At 43.3% G+C, this 11,352-nt stretch overlaps 1 protein-coding gene across 1 annotated transcript; it reads right to left on the reverse strand.

The window, feature by feature from the left end:
• Window positions 1-241: 241 nt before the first annotated feature.
• On the reverse strand, window positions 242-10,999 carry LOC140537723 (uncharacterized). The gene is given in 4 exon segments (XM_072659923.1): window positions 242-1,849; window positions 1,851-1,954; window positions 5,828-6,930; window positions 10,955-10,999. Coding segments are annotated over 3 exon segments (2,742 nt in total). The 5' UTR covers window positions 6,858-6,930; window positions 10,955-10,999.
• Window positions 11,000-11,352: the final 353 nt, after the last annotated feature.

Below are 11,352 nucleotides of genomic sequence, written 5' to 3' on the forward strand. Positions count from 1 at the left end.
TACAGCGTAGCTTAAAGTAAATTTCTCAAAAGACATGCAACTGCAATACACTTCTATTTTTCCCCTCAGCCTTTATAGAATGCTATCCTTTTATGGCACTGCCACCCAGTGGATATAATCCGCATTGCACTCTATTCAATAAGGACAAATAAGGTCAAACAACCAAAGGTGGGTGTGATTTTATTACAGCAATCTGATCATGAAAAAGGTCTACCAGGCGGTTACAATGCCTGTTAAAGGGTTAAAGCCTCTTTAGGAGTATTTCTGTCAGATTCTCCCTTGTGTGAATGAGCTGATGCTGTTGAAAGCTGTTCTTATAAGTGAATCTCTTTCCACACTGAGTGCAGAAATACGGCTTATGTCCAGTGTGAAGGTGCTGGTGCTGACACAGGTGATCCAGCTGAGTGAAGGTCTTCCCACAGTGTGAGCAGTGAAATGGTCTAGCTCCAGTGTGAACACGCTGGTGTGTTCTGAAGCTACTGACTTGACTGAAGAATCTGTCGCACTCTGAGCAGTAGTACGGCTTCACTACCATGTGAATCCGCTGGTGTGATTTAAAGGAACTCCGGTCAGCGAAACTCTTCCCACATTGCGAACAGTGAAGTGGTTTCACTCCAGTGTGAATGTGCTGGTGCGTCTGAAAACTGTTCTTGTAGGTAAACCCCTTCCCACAGTGTGAGCAGTCATACGGCTTCTCTCCAGTGTGAACACGCTGGTGCTGGGCGAGATAGCTCTTACGAGCGAAACTCTTCTCACAGTCTGAGCACTGGAACGGCTTCTCTCCAGTGTGAACACGCTGGTGCTGGACAAGATAGCTCTTATGAGCGAAACTCTTCTCACAGTCTGAGCACTGGAACGGCTTCTCTCCAGTGTGAACACGCTGGTGCTGGACGAGATAGCTTTTACGAGTGAAACTCTTCTCACAGTCTGAGCACTGGAACGGCTTCTCTCCAGTGTGAACACGCTGGTGCTGGGCGAGATAGCTCTTACGAGTGAAACTCTTCTCACAGTCTGAGCACTGGAACGGCTTCTCTCCAGTGTGAACACGCTGGTGCTGGACGAGATAGCTCTTACGAGTGAAACTCTTCTCACAGTCTGAGCACTGGAACGGCTTCTCTCCAGTGTGAACACGCTGGTGCTGGACAAGATAGCTCTTACGAGCGAAACTCTTTTCACAGTCTGAACACTGGAACGGCTTCTCTCCAGTGTGAACACGCTGGTGCTGGACGAGATAGCTCTTACAAGCGAAACTCTTCTCACAGTCTGAGCACTGGAACGGCTTCTCTCCAGTGTGAACACGCTGGTGCTGGACGAGATAGCTCTTACGAGCGAAACTCTTCTCACAGTCTGAGCACTGGAACGGCTTCTCTCCAGTGTGAACACGCTGGTGCTGGACGAGATAGCTTTTACAAGCGAAACTCTTCTCACAGTCTGAGCACTGGAACGGCTTCTCTCCAGTGTGAACGACCTGGTGCTGCCGAAAACTCTTCAAATGAGTAAAGCTCCGGCCGCACAGTGAGCAGCAATTCGGCTTCTCTCCTGAGTGAATCCTCTGGTGTATCCTCAGAGAACTTTGGACACCGAAGCTCTTCCCACAGTCCGAGCAGTGATACGGCTTCTCTCCAGTGTGGGTGACCTGATGTTCTTGGAAGCTGTGCTTATAGGTAAAACCCTTCCCACACTCTGAACAGATGTATGGCTTCTCTCCTGTGTGAAAGTACAGGTGGTGCTGGAGATGAACCTGTTGAGTGAAGCTCTTCCCACACTCTGTGCAGATGTAAGGCTTCTCTCCAGAGTGAAGGTACTGGTGTCTTTGGAGACTGTGTTTATGAGTGAAGCTCTTTCCACACTTCCCATAAGTTAAACGACCTCTCTCCAGTGTGAATGCGTTGGTGTCGCTGGAGATTGTTCTTCCGAGAGAAGCTCTTCCCACACTCTGAACAGGGATGAGCCAGTGTTTGGCTGTGGGTGAGGAGAGTATCAGCAGGCATTATCTGCCCTCCATGACTTCAGTTAGCTGACGTTTTCCTGGTGTTGGCATGTCCTGATGCTCTTGTGGAGGTGAATTTGAGGTGGACAATCAGACCAAACTAAAAGGCAAAACTAAAAAAATAATAACTGTAAAAAAATATCTAAAAAGGAAAACAGTAAAATAAATAAATAAATACAATTTTAAAACCTGTAATTATACATTCTATACTACTAGTTTGAGAAGACCAATCTTTAATATTTCTATATTTTGAACATATATTAAAATGAACATATATTAAAAAATATAATAAAATAATATTTTGTTTTTAGATAATATCAATTAAATATTTTTTTTATTTTTTTTATAATATTTAGATTAAACTGGACATTAATACTGCAGTAAATCACTCCTTAACTTGGTTCTGAGTGAGAAATGACAGTAATCCTCCTCAAAAATCCTTCTTCCCAACTCTTTTACTAAAATGAATGAATGTGTCCCAATAGTTTTGTCCATATAGTCCATATAATGTTCTTTATGGCTTGTCTGGTTAAATAAACGGCTAGATTGACCAGCTAAACCATCAATCTTAATAGAAAACATCCCTATGCTGGGATAGGGAACACCCAATGCTGGTCAAGAGTTTAACTGGTCAATCAGTTTATCCAGCTTGGGCTGGTCAGGCTGTTGTTGTTGTTTCAGCACGGAAGGCCTCACTGTACATCCTACTCCTCAATAATGGCATTTAAGTAATGTACCAGTCCTCTAGATGAACTCACCGAGCCTCCAGCAGCTCACCGACAGTCCGGACAAACACTTAATCCAGTTTATTTCACTTTTAAAATAAAATATTAAATTATTTAAACACACCGGAAAGTGAGGGGAAATCAAAACAATAAAAACTAAAAACCAAATTAGTGAAAAATGGATGTAAACATACAGGTTCGTGGTTCTTTCGGATGGACAGCACACATTTGATAAGAGACGGAGCTGCTTGTTTTTATTGTTTTAAGTAAATATAAAAAAACAGACCTAAATTGTTTTAGACCCAGTAGGGGGCGCTAGTACATTCAAAAGTACATATTTGGGGCGTCTGAGGACTAAATACATTACAGCTAGTACAGCTAGTACAGCAAGTAAGGAGGAGCTTAGCTCTTGACCAGCATGGTATATTTTTATTGTTGGAGCCTTATGGTTTAGCTGGTCTATTAGCATGACCAGTCTGTCCAGGCTAGTATTTGGTACAGTGTGACTAAGCAGGTTGACCCACATGAGCACAATGGCAGTGCTGGCTCAGCAGTTAGAGCTTCAGGCTATTGATGACAGGGTTGTGGGTTCGATACCTAGGCCCAACAAGCTGCCACTGTTGAGCAAGGCCCTTCACCCTGGGTGCTGGAGTTGGAGCTCACTGCCCTTAGTTCACTAGTGTGTGAGTATGTGTGCATTTACTTCCACAGACAAAGGTGTCATAAGTATTCCCATTCATTCCTCAGGTAGAAGTGAGTGGAGATACAAGGGTTTAAAAGAATTCTATAGAAGCAGAAGAATCAACTACCACCCCCCCCCCCAACACACACACACACTCCCCAAAAACCCATTTCTCTAAAAGCCATAATGAGGAGAATGATCTATTAAAATGTTGATGTTAAAAATGTTGGGCTGCACTAGGCTCCTGTTTCAGCTGCAGATCTGCCCATTGAAAATGAAGCATTTCAGTAATATCAGCTCTATGAAAGGAGCGTCTCTGTGCTCTACTGAGCATCAACATGAGCTTCATGGAGGAAAATATGAGGAGTCGTTGTCTAGAAGTTCTGTAAAGCTGCAGAAAGTCAGACTTCAGAGGCGTGTGATCAATAAGCTTTATTGGAATGTAAATGTGGGGCTCAGTCGGGACGTTTCACTGCAGGTCTCTTGAGTCTCTGCTACGGACACAGTCTTCATACTAGACTACAGACATCTGCTGTGAGCTCGCTGGAGAGGGACGGGACGTGTGCAGGTGTGATGATCTCTTATAAACCAATAGGGAGTCAGAATGGAGTCTGTTTATACTTATAATCCAATCACGATCAGACTCACACTTTCCGGATGGAGAGATTTATCTGGAGAGGGTTTTTATTGATGACGAGCCGGAATGAAAACTAAGGGAAATGAAATAGGAGGAACGAGGCTGTTTTTAAAATGTAAGGAGGAGAAAGTTCAGATAATTGGGTGATTGTGTGCTCTGAAAGCCTTCTGTTCTTCACTATCTTGGTTAAAGAACTCTCAGGATTGGTCCAAATACCAGAGATAATGTCGTACACAGCTTCGCGTTACTTCTTCCTCTGCCGAAATGTAGGCCTCTCCTCACATTTCAGGCTGACCGGCTGCATGTTAGGTTTTGCGAGGATGAAACTTAGCCACCAGTCAGTTGAACAGGAAAAGAAAAACAACAGCCATTAATAAACAACAAGTAATCACTGCTAAACAACACTGGTTGAAGCATAGCTAGCTTAGCTAGCAGGCTAAGAGCTCCACACACCACCAGTAGACTCTAGTATTCTAAACATTATTATGCTAAAGGGCACTAAAGCTTAACTGTAGCCACATGAATGCCAGAGATACTACTGACATGTCCCCGACCGGCCATTAAGGGAACAGTTAACATGTAACTAAGTGGCCCTGTAGTGTCACCCACCCCTACCCTAACTTTACAAAGTCCATATTAACCATTACCATCTTCACAAATACCGCTAGCATAGATTAGCATTAGGAGCAAGAATGGTCATCGTAGCATTCAGCCTACCTAAGATCAGTGGAGCTGTGTTCTCTGGGGTGATGGTTGGTGCCCCATCCCATACGTCTGGGACGAGGTGGGGCAGTGATCATCCTGACAACATCCTGGCCTCACCTGCCTACGTTGCTGTCACTGAATGCAATCAATCAAATCCTCACCGCGATGTTCCTCCAAATTCTAGTAGAAAGCCTTTTTCCCTGGACCTTAAAAACAATGTGAAATCATGACACCCAGATACTGTCATTTAGTTTTTCATGATAGTTTAATGCCTCATATAAATACACTGAAGAAAGAGCACATCACAGCACATCTGGAGTTTGCCGGAAAGCATCAGTCCAGATGTGGTTTGGTCAGCTGGGATATAAGCTGAGCGTTTTGTCCAAAAATGTAAGTGCTTCATGTGTGGAGGTCCTGCTCCTCAGTGGGGACTGTGTGAAGTATGGTGGTGGTGCAGCATCATATTGTGGAGATGCTGTTCCTCAGTGGAGGCTGGGTGAAGTATGGGGGTGGTACCAGCACTGTATTGTGGAGATGCTGCTCCTCAGTGGACAAAAGTATTGTGACACCTGTTCATTCATTGTTTCTTCTGGGTGATATTTTGGGTATTTAAAAAAGTTATTCTGCTTTTGTTGGAGTAACTGTCTAGAGAAAAAAAGCTTTCTACCAGATTTTGGAGGAGCACTGCTGTGAGGATTTGACTGCATTCAGCAAGAGAGAGAGAGCATTAGTGAGGCCAGGATGTTGGATGATGATCACAAACCTACCTCATGCCAAAAGTATCGGATGAAGCACCATCCATCATTCCAGAGCACAAGCCTGGCATAAGGAGACATGGTGCCAAAAGGTTCATGAGGTTTATCTGCTCCAGAGAGTCCTATTCTATTGGCAGTACTTTTTTCCTCTACATGGACTAGACAAGCTGTGCGTGTGTCCATAAACATTTGGACATTAAGTGTAGGCCTATTCTGAAGCTGCTTTTTTAAGGTATAAACGCTCCTTCATGTTGGTTAAGAGCGTAAAACAAACAGAGAGTGAAGTGTTGTGATTAATGTAATTAGCCCGTCATAAATCTATACTGACAAGATTCTGTCCAGTGTGAACGTTCTGGTGCCTCAGGAGGCTACTCCTCCGGGTGAAGCTCTTCCCACACTCTGAGCAGTCATGTGGCTTCTCCCCAGTGTGGACACGCTGGTGCTGATGGAGGCTCTGCTTTTGGGTAAAACTCCTTCCACACTGCGAGCAGCAATACGGTTTCTCCCCCGTGTGAATCCGCTGGTGTTTCTGGAGACCACTCTTGCGAGCGAACCCCTTCCCACAGTGCGAGCAGTCGAACGGCTTCTCTCCGGTGTGAACGCGCTGGTGGTACTGGAGGTGGCCCTGTTGGGTGAAGCTCTTCCCACACTGGGAGCAGGTGTAGGGCTTCTCGCCAGTGTGAATGCGTTGGTGAAGCTGGAGACTGTGCTTACAAGTGAAGGTGTTCCCACACTGGGAGCAGATGTACGGCTTGTCTCCAGTATGGAGGTGCAGGTGGTGCTGGAGATGACCCAGCTGACTAAAGCTCTTCCCACACTGGGAGCAGTAATACGGCCTCTCTCCGGTGTGAAGGCTTCGGTGCAGCTGCAGACTGTTCTTACGAGTGAAGCTCTTCCCACACTCCGAGCAGACGTACGGCTTCTCGCCTGTGTGAGTGCGCCGGTGTGTTTTGAGGTGGCTCACCTGGGCAAAGCTTTTGCCACACAGCGAGCAGTAATACGGCTTCTCCCCGGTGTGAACACGCTGGTGCATTCTGTAGTTACCTTCATGGGTGAAACTCTTCTCACAGTCTGAGCACTGATACAGTCTCTCTCCCGAGTGAATGTGCTGATGTCTTTGGAGACTTCTCTTATCAGTGAAGCTCCTCCCACACCGTGAGCAGTTATACGGCCTCTCTCCTGTGTGAGTGAGCTGGTGTCTCTGGAGACTACTTTTATGGGTGAAGCTCTTCCCACATTCTGAGCAGAGGTGAGTGGAGACTTTTCTCCTAGCCCATGTCTTTCGGTCGGCGAGAAGATCAGCAGGAGATGTTGGCTGATCTTCCTTGACTTCAGATTCCTGACGTTCTCCTTGCGGTGACATGGCCCGATGTTCTTAAGGAGGTGAAGTTCAGGTGCACCCACAGCAGAGGCTTGTAGAAGGACGTCATTCATATCTATAAGGCAAAAGAAAAGAACAGCGGCCCAGTCGATAAGAAATTCTCAAACATGATTACAAATAAACCTAAAAACTAAAGGTTTACGAAATATAAACCCAAGAGTGTTAATCACCTTTTTGGCTTTTATACTTCCTATAATACACATAACGGTGTTTCTGAGGTCAAAAGTGATCTGAGGTGCATTTGAGGTGCTTAGACATGCTTGGGGATTGACAACTGTCTATATATGGTCCCACAGCTGACACAGTGCATGTCAGAGCAAACTACAAGCCATAGGTTCAAAGAAATGATCTGCAGACCTCAGAAACAGGATTGTGTCCAGACATAGATGATCTGGAGTAGGGTACAGAAAACCTGCTGCAGCTTTACAGATCCCACAAAGCACAGTGGCCACCATCAAGAATCTTTCTAGAACTGGCCGTCCGGCCAAACTGAGCGATCGGGGAATACGTGCCTTGGGCAGGGAGGTGAGCAGAATCCCAAGGATCACTCTGACGGAGCCAGCGTATTCTTGTGGAGATGGGAGAACCTTTTAGAAGATCAACCATCCAGGCCTTTATGGTAAGATGGCCAGACAGAAGCCACTCCTCAGTAAAAGACACTAGCCAGCCTACTTAGACTTCACCAAAAGGCACCTAGAGGACCCTCTCAAACCATGAGAAACCATGAGACTCTCTGGTCGGATGAAACCACAATGTAACTTTTTGACCTGAATACAGAGCGGAGGAGGAAATCAGGCACCGCTCATCACCTGGCTAATGCCATCCCTACAGTGAAGCGCGGTGGCGGTCGTATCTTGATGTGGGGATGGTTTTCAGCAGTGGGACCATGGTGAGTAGTCCTAACCGAGGGTGATCCTTGAAGAACATTCGTCTTCCAACACGACAAAGACCCGAAGCACACAACCAATGGAACAAAGAAGTGGCTTCAAATAAAGTTCTGTGAATGTCCTCGGGTGGCCCAGCCAGAGCCCAGACCTGAACCCAACTGAACATCTGTGGAAGGAGCTGAAATTGGCTGTGAATTAACGCTCCCCCATCCAACCTGACGGTGTTTGCAGGGATATGCCAGGTGGAAACAAGTGTGCCAAACTCGTAGCTTTTCTGTCCCAAGATGCCTTAAAGCTGTAGTTGCTGCCAAAGGTGTATTAGTCAGGTCTTGGGTTCAGGGTGTGTAGAGATATGGAAGCCCTAAATAATCTGGTTTTATCTGTGAAATAAACCTGTTTTCACTCAGTAATTATTGGTGAGTGTGTAGATGTTTGTAGATGTTTGAAGCAAAATTAAATACTATTTTAGAAAAAGTCTGTAACTTAATAAAAAAAATGTGGTGAAAGGGGTGTGCAGACTTTCGGACACTTACTGAAAGTATCTAGTTCCAACATATCGCCGCTGTCCAGTGGAAAAAACATGCATCTCCAGAATGGTGACTTCTCAGTAGATGGCTTTGAATGGAGATTAATGTAAAATAGTAGTTTATTCCAGGTAATTAAAGCATTTCTATTGGCCCATTCCTCCATAATTACCTACACAGTGTACAGAAGCAGCTACAGAGTTTAAACCATGGAGAAAACTAAAAAACAGACAGAAATGGCGATGCACGTCTTCCTGGACTGGACAGCAGCGATTACAGTATTTTTAATATAGAACAGAACTATAGAATCACAGTGCATTAAATAGTACAGCTGTAGTGTGACAAACATGTGCGCTAATGTCTACAAGACCTTATAAAGACATTAATCTAATGTTATACTTTTAGGAACCCTTTTTAAAGACGTTTACATTTCTAATAAGCTACAAATATTTATATAGGTAAATATGAGATAATACGAGCACTTTATTGATCCCAAAGGAAATTGCATTTATATAATACAGGATACAGAAGCACACCCATCAAGTGCCTTTTGTAAATAATGTAAATATTCAGATTATATCAGACCTGTACATTTACCTGCTTTAGTTATTTCATTTCATTGTAATTTCATTTCACTGTGTATGTGTACAGAGCAGAAATGACAATAAACTGACAAGGGGCAGTGGTGGCTCAGCGGTTAGAGCCCCGGGCTACTGAAAACAGGGTTGTGGGTTCGATTCCCGGGCTCGGCAAGCTGCCACTGTTGGGCCCTTGAGCAAGGCCCTGCTCCCTGGACGCTGGAGTTGGCTGCCCACCACTCTGGGTGTGTGTGTACTCACTGCCCCTAGCTCACTAGTGTGTGTGTGTGTGTGTGTGTGTTCACTACCACAGATGGGTTAAATGCGGAGAACACATTTCACATTTCGACAAATACCTGCACCTTTACCTTTATAAAAGCCCCCTGATTAGACTTTAGACCAGTGCAGTATTGAAAATAGAGAGTGTGTGTATAGTGTGTGTGTGTGTATAGTGTGTGTGTGTGTGTGTATAGTGTGTATAGTGTGTGTGTGTGTGTGTGTATAGTGTGTGTGTGTAAAGTGTGTATAGTGTGTGTGTGTGTATAGTGTGTGTGTGTGTGTGTATAGTGTGTATAGTGTGTGTGTGTATAGTGTGTGTGTGTGTGTATAGTGTGTGTGTGTATAGTGTGTATAGTGTGTGTGTGTGTGTATAGTGTGTGTGTGTATAGTGTGTGTGTGTGTATAGTGTGTATAGTGTGTGTGTGTGTGTGTATGTATAGTGTGTGTATAGTGTGTATAGTGTGTGTGTGTGTGTATAGTGTGTGTGTGTGTGTATAGTGTGTGTAGTGTGTGTGTGTGTATAGTGTGTGTGTATAGTGTGTGTATAGTGTGTATAGTGTGTGTGTGTGTGTGTGTATAGTGTGTGTGTGTGTATAGTGTGTATAGTGTGTGTGTGTGTATAGTGTGTGTGTGTGTATAGTGTGTGTGTGTGTGTATAGTGTGTATAGTGTGTGTGTGTGTGTGTATAGTGTGTGTGTAAAGTGTGTATAGTGTGTGTGTGTGTATAGTGTGTGTGTGTGTATAGTGTGTATAGTGTGTGTGTGTGTGTATAGTGTGTGTGTGTGTGTATAGTGTGTATAGTGTGTGTGTGTGTGTGTGTATAGTGTGTGTGTGTATAGTGTGTATAGTGTGTGTGTATAGTGTGTATAGTGTGTGTGTGTGTGTATAGTGTGTGTGTGTGTGTATAGTGTGTATAGTGTGTGTGTGTGTGTGTGTATAGTGTGTGTGTGTGTATAGTGTGTGTGTATAGTGTGTATAGTGTGTGTGTGTGTGTGTATAGTGTGTGTGTGTATAGTGTGTGTAGTGTGTGTGTGTGTGTGTGTATAGTGTGTGTGTATAGTGTGTGTGTGTGTGTATAGTGTGTATAGTGTGTGTGTGTGTGTGTGTGTATAGTGTGTGTGTGTGTATAGTGTGTATAGTGTGTGTGTGTGTATAGTGTGTGTGTGTGTGTATAGTGTGTATAGTGTGTGTGTGTGTGTGTGTGTGTGTATAGTGTGTATAGTGTGTGTGTGTGTGTGTGTGTATAGTGTGTATAGTGTGTGTGTGTGTGTGTGTGTGTGTGTATAGTATAAGTTAATGTGTAAATATTCAGTATTTCTGTTTTGCTCTTTTTTGTACTCCAAGCTTTTCACTCACCTTTACACCTGTGTCATTTGATGTGGCAATAAAATCCATTATTTAATTTGTATAATTTATATATTTATTAATTTATATATTTATTAATATAATTAATAGATTATAATTTTGTTAACACCACCTTTTTTCTGATGCATTAATAATGTTATTAAATCCCTTAATTCAGTGCATTATTACACTATAATTTCTATTTCATATTTGACATTATCATTATTATTATTATCATTATGATTATTATTATTATTATAATGTAATAAAGCTGTAAATTAAAGCTGGGGGGGGGGAACAGGATGTAATTATTAGGAGCTAAAAAACTGCGGTAACCTCATTAATAAATACACAGAAAAACACCGACATGCCTGCAGTACACCGGGCGGGCCAGCCCCGATCATACAGGCTATATGAATATGATTAATAATGTTTAATAGTTTAATATTTAAGGTTTGTTTACTCACAGCTCTCATCCCTCAAACCGCAGCTCCCTAACAAACCCCTCTGCGCGCTCACACAGCACGTCCGAGTCGCAACCGGAATCCCCCCAACAACAGTTCCGCTGTCCGTCAACGGTCCCTCAAAACTAATAATAAATAAAATATTAAGTAATAACATATTAATAAGTAATAAAAGAATATTTACAAAATAGAAATACTGAATATTTACACATTAACTTATACTGTACACACACATATTATACACACTCTCTGCACTGGTCTAAAGTCTAATCAATTTCTGCTCTGTACAAGTACACATGTGTCCAAAACCAATGGGACCTTTGGCCAATGGTGCTCTCTATGTTCTATCATATATATATATATATATATATATATATATATAGCTAATATATACTGTCTAA

Source organism: Salminus brasiliensis, chromosome 1, assembly GCF_030463535.1.
Source record: "Salminus brasiliensis chromosome 1, fSalBra1.hap2, whole genome shotgun sequence".
NCBI classification, from domain to species: Eukaryota; Metazoa; Chordata; class Actinopteri; order Characiformes; family Bryconidae; genus Salminus; species Salminus brasiliensis.